At 50.5% G+C, this 15664-nt stretch overlaps 1 protein-coding gene across 9 annotated transcripts in view; it reads right to left on the bottom strand.

Moving 5' to 3' along the window:
* The window catches only part of LOC135401580 (CUGBP Elav-like family member 2), a 254196-nt gene that overhangs the window by 222791 nt on the left and 15741 nt on the right, over positions 1–15664 (bottom strand). For 3 of the 9 annotated variants that reach the window (XM_064634073.1, XM_064634072.1, XM_064634071.1), the window contains exon 1: positions 4065–4283. The exons of 1 other annotated variant lie outside the window; for it this stretch is intronic. In XM_064634073.1, the coding sequence (XP_064490143.1) occupies positions 4065–4120 (56 nt within the window). In that variant the 5' untranslated portion in view covers positions 4121–4283. Of the gene's footprint in view, positions 1–4064; positions 4284–15664 lie in introns of those variants that run through there. 5 more of the 9 variants (XM_064634077.1, XM_064634076.1, XM_064634074.1 and 2 more) reach the window with 3 other exon arrangements.

Genomic DNA, 15664 nt, shown 5'->3' on the forward strand with positions numbered 1-15664 from the left:
CGCGCTGCTGGCTACGGACGGGGATTCGTGCGAGTCGTCTATTTAGGCTTAGCGCATTCTTGTTAGCGAAGGAAAACAGAGGTCACCGGACAAAGGCCTTTTTTCCAATAAAACTTATCACGCAGGAGGAGAACACAATCTCTCTCCTGCGAAGCTATTCTCTTTCCTCTCGTCTTACTCCGGCCACCACGACAGCAGCGAGATAAAATGATATCAACCATCAAAGTTTTTGCAACAAAAACAGTACTGGAATTAAATAAAAAATAAAAAAAAATACTGGCCTTTTTCAAACTCAACGCGAGGAACGTAACTGCAAACAAGAAAACGTCAAAATCTGGACCTTTGAACCGGACGGGAAAATGTTGTTCGATCCCTGAGCACCAATAAAACTAGGAATCCCTACAAAAAGAAAAAAAAAGAAAAAAAAAGGCCTCCGATACCCGCTGGACAATAAAGGAAACATCTGCCACCGATTGTTGAAGCTTCTTTTCCCAACAGAGGATTTCTTTTTTGTGTGTGTGTCATCACCGAGAGTTGGAGAACCAAATAAACAGCGAAAAAAACATGCTCTGTGGTCACCGTGCGTTTCGACTTCTTTGAGAATTCCTTTCAACTCCGTTATCAACTTGGTTAGAGCACAATGTGCCGCCTGATTTTGCCTTCCTTTTATACGACTACGTCATGCACTCAGACACGGGAAACGTAAATGCCGAACCTTCGGGGGCATCCCGAAATGGCACCGTTATAAGAATCCCATATGTTCAAAATCCGTGCCCAGCTGTGGGGAGCCCTCCTACAGCGAGGTGAACTGTCAAAAAACAAACCTAAGCTAACCTAACCTCTGAAAACTAACCTAGCGTAACCAAATTCTAACAATTTCTACTGTGCTCTGATGTAGCCTAAGCCTGTATAAAGGTCGCCAAAAATTGGCTTTTATTCGCGACAATGTCTTCTACCGACGTCGAAAATCACGCAATACTGCGATGTTTGTCAGCAGTATGTATTATTCGACGTTGTCATTCCGGCATTCTTCATATTAAAGCTTTAATCTTGAAATCTAGTATTTTAGACGGTGGATCTTAACGGTGCTGGGATATCGTGGCATCCACGAACCTTCTCTACTAGTTTTTCCATCTTGGGTTATTCAGGTAGGTTTGATGGTTCCTTTGCCTTTGTGAGCCTTCATAAGATGCGTATCTCCAAACCCCGTGACGTCATAGCAGCTCCGGTCAGCTGAGGAAAGAGCCCATCCCTGACCGGCCACACCTTTTTTGTGACAGGACCCAATTACAAGCAAGCGGCACATAACAGAGAACCCAATTCCAGTAGCAAGGAAGAAATCGCGAACAAACTATAAGCTAGCATTAACTCGAGGCGGCGAAATTGGCTTTCCTTAATTAAGTCCGATTTGCATACAAATTGCCAGTAGTAACCTCTGCAGGCCTATATTACATCGCAGAGATATTCCGTTTCAATGAAATTCTTCCCTATATCTCTCGACAGCACGAAGGAAGGGGCGCATGGAACATTGTTTCCCCCATAGAGCCCATAGTTTGAGACAGTTCACACAACACTGGGCACACAACAAATGAATAATAACCGGGGTAATTGAGGAGTAGAGTTACACACAAGGTGAGTCAGCCTATAGACCTCTACCCGAGAAACGTCATCATGACGTTGGCAGACAGACCGAAAGCGAAACAAATCGGAAGAGGAGGGCTGGATTCCACGAATGGGCTGTTGTTTGCTGCCTCCTATACTGAACGAAGAGTAGAACCGAAGGTCGCGCCCCCTTCAGGGACCATCGTATAATCCCCTCAATCGTTCGCCCCTATAGCTTCGAGCGTAGTTCGTCTACCAAAGTGGTGGCGCTGTCGAACACTACGACGTCATTTGTTTACAAACAGGGAGAGGTCTATTTGTGTGGCGAGCTGGCGACATGCAGGGTAGGACGGGATAATTTCAACCACCTCAAGTTCTTTAGACGTGCGCCGGAAATCTCCGACACACGGCCGGTGCTGGAAGCAATGTTCCCCACATTGCTACCGTTCATTCCTTGCGAGGGAGGAAAGGAGTGTGCCGGTGGCGACACCAATCCAAAACACTTCGCCGGCCCATTCAAGCGATACCGAAACTACCGCAGTGTGTCGCAACCAGCGCGCTCGCCCATCCCTCTGGGGCGTTTATGTTTATGCGCTCGGAGCAAAGCCCGAGCTGAGCGGAAGTGCGTCACCGAACCGGAAATCGATCGGTCGGGAGGAGAAAATTAAACTCCATACGCGACCGAGCGACAACGGCTTTGCGCTTGCGCAGTATCTACGGCTGTGTCGTCTGCTTCCGTTGGTGTTCGTCGCAGGGCACCGTTTATGCGTTAGTGGCTTGAAGGTTTCGCTTCTGTCAGTTTTGCTGATTTTGTGTTCCTTCTTTTTTTTCTTTTTGTACATCATTCCACGTTTCATTCCATGTTGCACGTCGCGTGTGGAAGACGACGACGACCGATTTGCTTGCCGTTCACGCGGGGCCACTTGCGCGTTCGTCCATCACGACGCTGGCTGCAAACTCTGCATCAAAGCCGGTGTTATATAAAGTTTATCGACATCTGTCAGAGACTTTTACATTTTTAAGCACTAATTCCACAACTGGTTTGTGTGGTACGGCGATCTAGATTGTCTGGATGAAAGCCATCTCAAATTTTCAAAATGGCCGCCATCTTCTAGCTCAGGAATTGTGGGAAAGGATCTGCGAGCTCGCCCTCCAAGCTCCGAGCGAAGCGAGCTGCCTCGGAGGTGACTCTGAGCGAATATCCAAACACAAAGCGGGCTGATCTGAGCCAATTCTCATACGCCCCCGAGCCAGCTCTGTGACGACATAGCCGCTCTCCGAGCGCCTCCGGGCGATTAAACGTAAACGCCCCTGAACGAGTGAACTGGCCCGCTTCCGTCCGCTCCGTAAACTTCTGTCCAGCACTGTACTACGCAAGACAGAGGACAGACTAAGACAGAAGTCTACGTCTATGACAGAATGGTGTAGTCGCAGGCGAGGTGGTGGACGAAATTCGATGTGAAAAAAGCCTGAGCGTCGGGCACGAAGCAGAGATATATACAAAGGCCGAACAGCTCAAGTTTATAAGCTCGCAGAATCACACAGCTATCAGCTTGAGTTTTGAATGTAAAAAAAAAAAAAAGAAAGAAAGAAAAGCAAAACAGATGTGATACAAGTACGCTCCGGTGTTCTTTATGCAGTTCGTGCGTTTTATAACAGTAACGTGGTCCAGGCTTTTATTTTTCCCGTTCCCAGGGCTATACATTCCCAAATATTGCACGGAAAGAGGTGGACGGTCGTGCACCAGCGCACGTAATCACATTCTTCGCCTTACGAGTCTACTCTGAAACTTTTCCTCCCCGTACCACCAGAGTAGAAAGCGGCGCTAGTGTCGCGCTGCCGAACGTCCCTATACCGTCCATAACACCCACGAAACGTCGTATGGAACTAAGTCAACAATTCACGTGAACAAATGAACAACTGACAAAATGAATGAACGAGTCAACAATTCACAGTAATTCACGAAAAAGAGAAAGAGGGGATGAATGTGGACAACCTGCCGCTCTATGTGTGTGTGTTGCGAGTGCTCCGCTAGATGGAGCTCGCCTCGGCCTCTCTGTACTATGTAACTTGAATCTCGGCGACCAGACGTCTGTATTACACTATCACTCTCCCAAAGACGTGCAAGCAACGCGTCCCGAGGACGTTCACCAAATTCCTTTACTCAAATTCGCTGCGTATTTTAAATGAGCACCGTATATAGCTCTCTATTCACGATGACTCCGCACGTGTAGAAATTTTAATTGCGTTTTTTTACTGCTCGTCTCATTTCTGACCTTCCCGTACCGTACCATGTAACTATGTTGCTTTGGAAACACGACGTCGCCTACGAGAGATGCTTATTTGCGGTGGGAGCCAAAAAAAATTCACGCGACGCCACCAATTCTTGGATGGGAAGGGAAGACCAAGGATCATACTGGGGCGAAATCAAAACGCCACGTGCATGACATCATAACGCTTACCTAGGCAATATCCGGTCTACAATCCTCTCGATTTTCGCTATCTCCTTCTCGGTCATACCGCGTCACACAAATCCCATATTCCACAGGGACAACACCACAACGAAATCTCTTTTCGCCAAACACAGCACGAAACACACACACAACACAACGAGACACAGAAAAGCGACGACGTGAAACAGTTTTACGTGGACTGGGACAGCGACGGAACGCACGTCAAGTGGTCCGCACGAAGATAAGGATTGAAGGACCAAGATGGCGGCCGCCGGCCTTATCGGTGAAGGTTTCTGTTACCCTGACGGGTTCGAAAGGGCACATGCGATAAAAGCTTATCGGCGAACGATTGTACGCGTCCGTAAACATGTGCACCCAGAAAAACGTCGTCTTTCTTTCGGCTCGTTTTCCGATTTGCCCGGGGGAGCCTCGCGCCTAAGATGAAATTGCTGCGTCATCGTATTCGTAGGATGCCCTCATTTTGGACCCACTATCAATTCCTGCTCCTTTCTTACCGACAGTGATATCCTCATTTTGTCGGGTATCATTTCCACAAGTTAGTGGCGGATTCAAAGGGGGGGGGGGGCGATCGCCCCCCCCCCCACAAAAAAACGTCAGTTTGTACATTGCATTTCCCCTCTCACCCCGTCCCTACTACGCTCTCCGACAAAGGAACCGCCCCCCAAAACCGAGGGTCTGGACCCGCTCCTGCCACAAGTCAAGAAAGTAAACAGATAACTTCGCGGTGATGTTAACACTCCCCATATTTATTTATGAAAGGAACTGCCTCAGAGCGGAAGCCGCCGATATTTCTTACAGGGGCTATTCTTCTTTCGAACTGTTCTTCTGCGAAGAAGAAGAACAGCCTCTGTTCGGAATATCGGAGGCTCTCGTCCTGAGGCAATTCCCTTCATAGTTCCTTATACTCCCCTACCGGTTCGTTGGATCTCTACTAGTCTTATTTAGTTTTATTTAGATTTATTTAGTTTTATTTTGCGACACTGCGGACCTATCCCAGGCCCAAGCCGGTACATTCAGAATGCACACTGTGACGTTTCGAGTGAACACACTTTAAAAACCCTTAGACATACAAACAAAACACTTTGAAGAAACAAACAATATGAAAAAAAAAGAAGAGAAAAAGCTCTTCATAATAAGAAGACAGCCTACAACTGAAACAACCTATAAGTAAAGATCATGCCTATGAATACCAAGCTTCTATTTCAACGGATCCAAGGAAGGAAAGCAATATGTTTTTTCCAGACAGGGTCGGTCGTTTTTATTTTGTCGCGCTAACACTGGATCGACCAACTGGGGGTTGTATACATACAATTATCTGACACATACGGCGGTGTATTTCTTTAGTTGTCGTTCAGTGGATGACAATGACGCTGGTCGTTTTCGTGCAGCGCAAGGACAACAGAAAGGACAACACCCAAGCCAGTGTAACTTTTTCTGCACCAGTGGAATATTCTCGCTCTTCCTCGCGATATCACCGTTCCAGTTTTTCACACGTAAACAATCGGGACAAGTTGCTGACCAAATGAAGCAACGGACCAAGGAGAGAGAAACTGATGTTCTGAGGCTGGAACAACATAGAGGGGACAGATACAAACAAAGCCTCAAATTGCCTAATGCGTGGTTCACACTACAACTTCTCTCCGTTGCGGTTACGGTGCGGATCCAGTGCGGAGGCGGCTGTCGTACGACACGCTGTTCAGACATATGCGTTCTTGATACGTCAAACGCTTGTGGTTGACCAATCACGTCTCCACTCCACCACGTCTCCATCCCACAGGCAGCCATGAACGGGCAACGTGATGTGGTCGGCGAAACTTTGAATCTCTGAATGAATCTCTGTACTCGGCTTGGCGTGGGTCGTAGAACCACGGGTATTTCTCGACCTCTGAAATTAGAGCTTCTTGTTTTGCTAACGTGCTTTCACCGGAGGCAGCCATGTTGGAAAAGCACGCGACAGCACAGCAGTGATGCGCTTGCGCGGAGCGCGTTCGCTCATTGGTCAGCTGCATCTCCGCAGGTAGCCCGTACCGCATGGACTTCGGTCGAGCTCAACTCTTGCGGTGCGTGTGCTTTTCGGAGTGTCGTGCTTCGTTGTCATGACAACCGTGTCGCGCCGCATCCGTAACGCATGAAAATGCAACAGTGTGAACCAAGCATAAGAAATCAACGATGAAAGATGAAAGTCACTGAAAAGGTTAGCCAGCTGTAGGGATCGAACCCACATCTTCTGGATTACCAAGGAATACGGATCTTTAGCCACTCACGTTACTCAACATGTTGATTCTCCGAGGGCTAAAAGAAGAAAAAACCATCCGGGAACTGCGCTCTTCATCCGTACGTAATGATCGAGAGAGGGCTTACGAGAATGGCGAGAACAAATCTCACGGTTATAAAAACAACCGCTTTATGAATGCCCCTTTGTAACGTTTTATGATTACGCATGGCCACACAATTCAGCTTCGCGCGGTGGGTTTACAAGAAAAAAAAAAAAAGTCCACATAAATATCCGCCCGAGAATTTATTGAAACAAAGGAAGATCAAAGACCGGATCCTTGCTGTTATTCGTCAGTTTTATAGAAACAGTTTCGTGCAAAATGCAAACGGGGTTATTTACGTACTTCGCGAGAAGAGATGGAAACACGTGACCTATCCCGTTTGCCGTAAAACTTGACTTTTATCCGGGACCATGTGTCGTAAGTACCCATCGACTAATTTCTTTACGCTTTGAGCCTAGCTAGTTAACTTTTATATTTCTGCCTTATTATTTGCCGAGTTTTCCCCAGTGCAATCTCTCGAGTTAAATAAAACACAAATGTTACGAAATAGATTTGCCACGTAAAAAATGTGTGTATATAGCAGGTCATCAAAAAAGCGCTGAAGAAATAGATGGATTTATATGATTGTTTTACAAAGAGGATGGAGGTATTCCGGAGTTTCCACTCGCGGTTGATTCTTCGTTCATCAACCGACAATAATATTTGGTGTAATGCATGGCAAAAGCAGACGACGTGTGTACGTTGAAAACATGCTCTGGGAGCCGGAGAAACTGTCACTCCCACAAGGCCAATCAAGGAGAGGCCGATCGACCGACGGGCGGAAGGGACGACGTCTGCAGAGTCCGGGATCAGATTGTGTTCTGCACCGTGTTCTCGCAACATGGTTGCGTTAGAACTCCCATGCACGTATATTTACTTTTCCCTTACGGCGAATTCGGGTGGTAATTCCACTTTTTTTTTTTTTTTTTTTTTTGCCCGCCAGTTCGCGTGGCCCTTTCTGAGCGCCAGGAATTTGCCAGCTAGCACTGACCGGGCATCGGATTGTCCAACTATATCCGGTGTCGTCACATCCGCACCGCGAGAGTGGCGAGTGCCCTCATTGGCCCACACGTCCAAGTTCACGTGGCTTAGCAGACGACGGAGCCCGAAGACGAGCGACAGCGATGACCATAGCATCATCCACCGCTAGATTGCAGGCACTCGCTTTCGGGTGGCAACGGTCACTAGTATTCGCCATTAGTATATTGCGGTGCGAACTCCAAGCAGACGACCTCGGAAACAACCGCTCTCGCTGTGCTCCCGTTCGTGTGTCAGCTAGCCTTACGTCATCATGGTGTTACTATAATTGGGGCTTCCTTAGCTGCAGAGGGAGTATACAAATCTTTAAATCTCGTTTATTTAATATGTAAGCTGTTTTCGGAAGGAAAACTTGGCCATGTAGACTGCGAAGCGGTGCCGGCCCCATACACACGTTTACCAATGTGATAGACCTGTGGCGGCCCGTCGACGACGACGAAAACGTGCCTCTGCTGGCGCGCGCCACTGCGCCTCCAGCCAGTTCCACCGGCGCCGTCCTAGCGTGAGGCCACAACCATCTGGCCGTTGGGACATTCCATCATCGTTGGTCAGGACTCGTGGAGAGGAACACCATCGTCCCCTACGTTTGGTGCCCCGAACAAAGGACACTAGGTTCGGCGTAATTCGGCCCATCCCCATCCCAAATTTTTCATCGACCGGCGAATCACTCCGGAAGCCATCACCGAAGGTACGGTGCCTAGTTCCTCCGAGGACTGACTAGGCGGTGACTCTCCTCGCTCAGCATTCAACGACCTGGCATATCACGACGGCTCCCGCAACGCACCACTCAGCACGCTATGGTCTCTCACGGCGTCACGCCGCCTCACGCTTCACGACAGTCCTCCTCGGGCATTCACTAGCGGCACGTTCCCGAGCCTCGCGCTCCTGTACCGGTCGCGGTACGCCGCTGTCGACCGCTCCACCCGCATGCTAGCGGTCCAAGAACCCTGCCCGCCTCGCCTTCTAACCAGGATTCCATACAAGATACTGGCAGCTCATCCAGATGCGGTCAAGAGGCCCCGAGACCAACGTTACACCGGGGACACGCACAAAGGCTACAGTGAGTTTTACTCCCGGTCTCCCCGTGCTTCACGATGGTCCTCCCCGCAGTCCCCTTGGCGACAACACTACGAGCCCAGCGGTCGCCCCTCTCTGGATCATTTCGGCATACCTGCCGTCAGTCCGCCCCTGGAACCCGCCCGGTCAACGCTTGGCCGCACCAACCATTCTGCTGCTACTGCGCTTTCTGAACAAGACGCCAAGCCCAGCCGTCCCTTGCCGTCCGTGCAAGAGAGTGCGGAGAGTCAAAAACTTCTCGGCGGAAATGCGCCGGAACGAAGGGTCGAGGGCGGCCCAGGGAAACTTCGCAGGTAAGAGGATGGGAGGCGCCGGGAAGCAGCACGTCTGTTGTCGCAACCGCTTACGTGCCGAACGTCTGTAGTAAATTCGGAAACGAACGCTAGCTGGCGAATCTCTCAGGGGGAGTAGTGGCTTCCAGAAGACGTGAACGCAAAAGTTAACGGCCTGTGGTCGGCGTAGATTGTAAGCTTCAGCCCTCGCGAAAATGTCTGTCTGCCAGAAACACCGCCAGGAGCTCGCGCGAGAAGGTGCTGTAGCGTTGCTCTCGATCCGTGAGCTTGCGGGAAAAGGAGAGCGGCTGCCAGCTGGTAGGAAGCTGCTGCTAGAACACCGCCTCGACGGCCGTCGACGAACCGTCAACCATTAGGCTTGTGGGGGCGTAGTGGAGAGGGTGAGCGAGCAGCGTCACGGCGGAACGGGCACGTGTAGCGTTCTCAAAGGCGTCCGAAGCAGGCGGTGACCAGGAGAGTGGTTCGGCGCGACGCTTGGAGGATGCCAACAGTCTCTCTAAGGGAAGGGCTATGGAGGCACACCTGGGGACGAAGCGACGATAAAAGTTGACAAACCCCAGAAATCCACGTAGCTACCGTGTGGTGGAGGGCCGGGGAAAATCCTGGATTGCTTGGACTTTTGCGGGCAGGAGAGCGATGCCATTGCTGGAGAAGTGGTGGCCCAGAAAGTTCAACTCGCTGCCACGCCAAACTCACTCTTGGCTATATTAATGACGGCGCCAAAGCTGAAGAGACGAGCGAAGAGGGTGCGGGGGTGAATGACATGCTCTTCAGGTGTTGCGCTGGCTATTACGAGATCGTCCAAGTAGGCGAATACAAACGGCAGGCCCCTGGTGACTGTATCGATAAAGTGCTGGAAAGTTTGTGCGGCGTTTTGCAGGCCGAACGGCATGCGGACATACTCGAACAGCCCGAAAGGAGTAGTGATTGCTGTCCTGGGCGCGTCGTCGGGGGCCACGGGTGTCTGGTGGTACGCCCGCACCAAACCCACTTTGGAGAATGTGGTCACTCCGTGCAGGTGGCTGGGAAGATCCTGAATGTGCGGGATGGGTTACCTGTCAGGAACGGTAATTCGATTGAGGGTCCTGTGGTCCCCACAAGGCCGCCAGTCACCTGTCTTTTTGGGAACCAAGTGGAGCGCGGATGACCAGTTGCTGGAGGACGGCCGGATGATTCCAAGGTAAGAGCATATGGCCAAATTCGTCGTGAGCAACCTTGAGCTTCTCAGGTGGCAGCCGTCGCGGGCGTACGTGAACTGGCGGGCCGTGGGTTTCAATGAAGTGTTGCACGTCGTGCTGCGCCGGGCGCTTCCAATCTGGAGGCTGAGTAAGTGTTGGAAACTCCAGTAGTACAGCCTCGAACTCCGTTTGGGGCTTGCGTCGACGAACCGCAGGGCTTAGTAGCGGCGTTGGAGAGCGAATGCCCTGTACAAAAATGCTGGTGGTGGCGTCAATGAGCCTTCTTCTACCCATGTCAACCAGGAGCCCAAAATGTGCAAGGAAGTCTGCTCCTATGATGGCGTGCGGGACTTGGGTGATTAATAAAAATCCACTGGAAGACTCGGCGGCGTTAACGAGCTGCTCGCCGTAGGTTGGGATGGAGGTGGTGTTCACTGCTTGAAGTGAGTTCGTGGGCACACGTCTCTTCAGAATGCCGGGTGATGCAGGGATGACAACAGACCTCGGCGCCGGTGTCTATGAGGAAACGTACGTCGGAGTCGCGGTCGGTAAGAAAGAAGAGACGAGGACGATTGCCGTGCCCGTCAACAACACTTGTCCTCAATAGCTGTTGGCGCTCCCGTTTCCTTGCCGGGAACGCGGGGCCTGGCACTTTCGGGCGCTATCTCCGAAGGTTTGAAGGTACCCGGCACTCATTGGGGTTGGCAGACTGGTCACGGGAGGAAGGGCTACGTCGGCGACTATGACGACGGGGGCTGCGTGGCCGAGAACTGCGCGACCTGCTGAACGCCAGGGTCGAAGAGACCAGTTCGGAGAGCCGGGCCACTTCTTCCCTGAGAGATTGGAACTCCGCCGACGAAGGGGAACTCCCGACGGGAGATATAGCGGCCAGTGTCGGTGGCGAGATGTCGATGATCTTATCGGCCATTTTGGCCATTTCGGTCAGAGCCTCGAGGGAGACGCTGTTAGAGGTGGTAACAATCATCCGGACAGTGCTGGGAAGACGCTGAAGAAATAATTCGCGGAGGATGGAGCCGTCGAGTGTCGAGGCTCTGTCGCCTAGGAGCTGCTGCATGCGACGTAAGAGTTGTGACGGCTTCTTGTCGCCTAAGTCCTCAGTGGTGAGGAGCTGCCGCAGGCGCTCCTGCTCCGACGCGGTCGTTCGCCTCGTCAAAGCAGACTTGAGTGCGTCGTACAGGGATTTTCAGCTGGGTGAGATGTAATGATGTCCCGAACTTCAGCTGCCTCTGTAGGCCCAAGTGCGCCGACTACATAGTAAAATTCGGCAATCAGGGCTGAGATTCCACAGAGGGCGAACTGGGCCTCTATGTTGGCAAACCAGAGCGTAGAGTCCGCAGGCCAAAACGGCGGAATCTTGACAGCTCCCGTGTTGACGGCCTAAGTAGCAACAGCTGGCACAGGTGATGACACGACTGGAGCGATGTTCTCATCCATGATGAGGTTGCGTTAAATGTTCGGGTCACCAGTACGAAGGAACTATACAACCTTCATGATAAGTGATCGCAGATGGAATGATGACGATGACGGCAGGTCCGCTACAACGTGCCTCTGCGCCTGTCAGCCAGTTCTATACCGGCACCGATACGTAAGACCACGCACATCTGCCCGCTGGGACATTCCATCATCGCCGGTCAGGACTCGTGTAGAGGAACACCATCTCCTCTACAGACCCTTTAACACGACTCCTGAGTGTCAGACGTCAACCAGTTTTTCGCGCTCCCATCTAAAATGAGTGCACCGAAGCAGACGACAAGTGCTTGGGTTTGAAGATTTTGGCGTGACGTATGTCCTGTTGAGCTAGCGACCCACCGGGTGCGAGCGGCTTGCAGAAAAGTGAGTCTAATTAGTTGGAATGGTATACGCACCCTCCCGTTTAGGGATGATGGCATTCCACGCCGAGAATTCCCTAAATGGGAGAATTCGGTAACACAGTACAGTTAATCCTCCATGTGCCCGACCAAACCCTGTCCTATACTTAGAGGGCTGTCCGAGGGGGTGCGAGAAAAACGGTACATAAAGGACGCACGTGTTGGTGTTTGAAAGTTTACTCTAGAGATTCTCAGTAATGTGGAAGCAGTATATCTATCGAAAATATTCTGTTCTTGCAACGTTGGGTCGGAAACGGGAAAGTTTTTCGGTCGGCAATCAAGAAAGAAGCGAAGCACCTTTTCGTTCGCGCTGTAGCGGCCGCAGGTCGGCGCCACCGGAAGGTACGCGCCAAAAATAAACGTTGATGCGCGCTCACGGGCTCCAGTTCTTAGCGAGCCGAGTGCAGCCACGTTCTGTTGCCTCCTTGCTGTCTGCTTGTCTTATACCCCTGTCACACGGGGATTTCGATCCTTCTCGAATCCGATCTGCATCGAACTTCCCGAGCACGCTCGAGTTTTGACGCTGCTAAACGGCCGGGTTTACCGCTACAGTTTACCGGGGTCGAGGATGCAAATGGCGGTCGTCGAGCCGTCTTGAAATTCTCAATCCTGTTATGGGAACTGTCTTGAGTCAAGCAGGATCAAAGTTCGATCCTGCTTGGAAGCGGCCGTGTAGCACCATCCGATCTGCATTGGGTTCAAGCAGGTTCGGTCGAGCAGGATCGAAAATGCCCGTGTGACAGGGGTATTACTTTTCTCTGCGACACGGCCACAACGCTCTCGTTGGCCGTCTTCCTGTAGATCCTTTTCCTCTCGCTGTTGGAGTTCTGCTCCCAAGCGCGTAGAATTTCATCTCTGCCCCTACTGATTTTGGACACTGTTGACCTTTAAATTCACCGCAATTTGCCTGCACGCTCCTCTTCCATACAGCCTGTCGAGAGCTTCTTTCTTCCCCTCGAGCGTCAATTCCACGTGTTTTCGCAATGCCATTGCTGGTCGCAATGTGGGGGAGGTAATACTGTACGTCAGTATGTTAGTACTTCCATTCCAACTAATTAGAAACACTTTCCTGCCAGCACCAGTCGATTGCATTCCACGCCGAGACTGGAAGGTGACCCGGCTGCGCTGTCTGGGTGTTTTTTCCCTGGGCCCCTACCTTAGACATGTCGGCACAGTTCCCTGTGAAGTCGTCCTAGGACGCTCACTGAGATAATCGTGACGTATAGCCGCCTGAGCGTGTCCGGTATAAGCAGTTCCAGCCCCCCCCCTCCCATTTAGGAAAACTCTTTTTCTTCTTTGGCCACTGCCATACCGGCGTTATTCACGGGTCGTGCACGTTCATGCAGTTCAAGCAGTCACCTTCATTGAAAATTGTTCATATATGGCGTCTATTACAAATTTCCATCGTTCATATTGCGGAAAAATTTCCTGAAAACTGAAGCCACCGAACCCTCAGTTTGTGACCCCGCATGAGCAATCCCCAAAGCTCCGGGTGTTTATAACGCCGTATTCTGACTATGCACTCGGGGCTCCCACGAGCCATCCAAGGGGCCCGCCTCAACAGCCTTGGCACTGCAATGAGCACGCGTTCACTGCGCTGCCAGCTTCCTCAGCTGCTTGGGCCTTCCGGTCAATCCTGCGCACGAGCTATACGACAAGCCCTGATCTCCTTCTTAGCAACAACAGGGCTCCTGCGTGAACTCTCAACATTCTTCATCATGACTCAACGTCTTCTTCCCCTCAAGTAATGGGATAGGGTGCTGCCTCAGCGGCGAAACATCCTACCACATCATCATTACTTATTTGTTGTTGTTGTTGCGCTGCAAAGGCTATGATAGGGTCCCTTCAAGTGCACCAGGCTCGAGGTGTCCCAGACGAAACCGATCCTGGTGATCCTCACTGTAAACTGGAAAACACCCTTATGGGTGTAAATTGCTTGTCCTATAACTGACACCTCTTTTTACACCGTACATCGTCTAGAACACCCTTTTTAGAGGGTGTATTTCGTGTAAATCACCCCTGGAAAGGGCGCTTTTCTTTGAAAATGCCATTTTTTGCACCCTTTAAACACCCTTTTAGGAGGGTGTAAGATCGTTAAACACCCTACTAAAAAGGTGTATAAAGGGTGCAAAAGACGGCATTTTTAAGGAAAAGCACCCTTTCAAAGGGCGTTTTACACGGGATACACCCTCTAAAAAGGGTGTACCAGACCATACGGTGTAAAAAGAGGAGTCAATTATAGGACAAGCGATTTACACCCATAAGGGTGTTTTGCAGTTTACAGTGCTGGTGCACTTTTTGAAAGAACCCTCTCATATAGCCTTTGCAGCGTACGCGCTGTGAACGCATGCTCAATTCACTACCAAGGCTATTGAGATGGGCCCATGGAGGGCTCGAGGGATCCCTGAGTGCGGAGCCAGGATACGGCGCTCCCGAGCTTTGGGGCATTACATTGGGTGCGCCCCAAAAGAGGGGCGCGTACTTAACGCACCCGATGTTTTCGATACTCATGTTGGGACATTTCTGTACTACATGGCGCCAGAGAGAGAGACTCTTAAACGATTCATTCAGGGACAGCATTGCCATAGGCATGTAGTTAAAATGACGTGCAGTGCTGATGTTGCGCGGGGATTGTGCCTCCTGGGCCTACTTCGCGAGTATAACTGCGCCGACGTTTGCCTGACAGCGCGAGAGGAAAACACCCAGGCAGCACAGGCGCCAACGCTAGCACATTTATACTGTTTACGTTCTATATTTACAACCTTCCACATCCTCTGGCTCCGTATATATAAGACTAGCAGATTTCGCGTTGTCGCCGCCAGATTCACTGGCGCGCCATGTGTCGACTGCCGCCATAAACGCGGTGGTGGCGCGCTGCCTACGCCACATAATCCCGTCAAAACGCCTTATAGCCGCAGAAAGAAAAGAAAAAATAGAAAAAGAAATCTGTGTGGCGGCGGCGACGAGAGCGACCTATAAAAGTCACGTGATCGGCCGGCAGTGTGGAACTTCGTATCTGCCGTCGTTGGTCGTGATATTGCGCTGTTTTTTTAATTACGAGGCATCAAGAGCTATAAGCAAGGAATCAACTTGCAGTCTCCTTATGATGTCGATAATGAAGCTGCAAAACGGACGTATCTGCCAGAAAACTGGGTGCGCATTACGTTATACGAGGTATGTTCGGAGTACTTCGCAGAAAAGGGTGACTTGCTATTCGGTGCACAGAAAACGCTGCTCTTGGTTTCCCTTCTCTGAAACGCCATGAAATCTACCCACGCCTGAGAGAAATGGTCCGTACATCATCCAGTCATATATTAACGCAATGTGTTTTTGCGATATCCACCTTCATATACTGCCTTACTGTTGTCCCAGGATACAGATTACCGTTCACACCTGAAGGAAAACAAGTGTCACGTGCCTTCACGTAGTTATGAAGGAATAAAGGTGTTATACTGCTGCATCCATCTCAGTTTATACACTACATATAAACCACGAGGGAGTTAGTGGAGGTATTTCTGATTGGGACCGAGCGCATGTGTCCGCAGAAACCATCTTATGCATTCCGTGAATGTATGTATCTAAAATAAAAATAAAAACATAGCCTACTGTATTCAAACCGTTTTTACAATAAACCTTCCGTTGTGTGTGTCTTGCGTGCGTGTTTCTGCCGTTTTGGTATACACAGTTTATGAATTTAGACATTACACTCTACAATACAGGCAATAACGATATTAATAAAAATACAAACGAATTCCTGCTGGTGTCCGGAACGAAATTACTATGCGCACTCACGTAAAA

Source organism: Ornithodoros turicata, chromosome 7 (assembly GCF_037126465.1).
Source record: "Ornithodoros turicata isolate Travis chromosome 7, ASM3712646v1, whole genome shotgun sequence".
NCBI lineage: Eukaryota > Metazoa > Arthropoda > Arachnida > Ixodida > Argasidae > Ornithodoros > Ornithodoros turicata.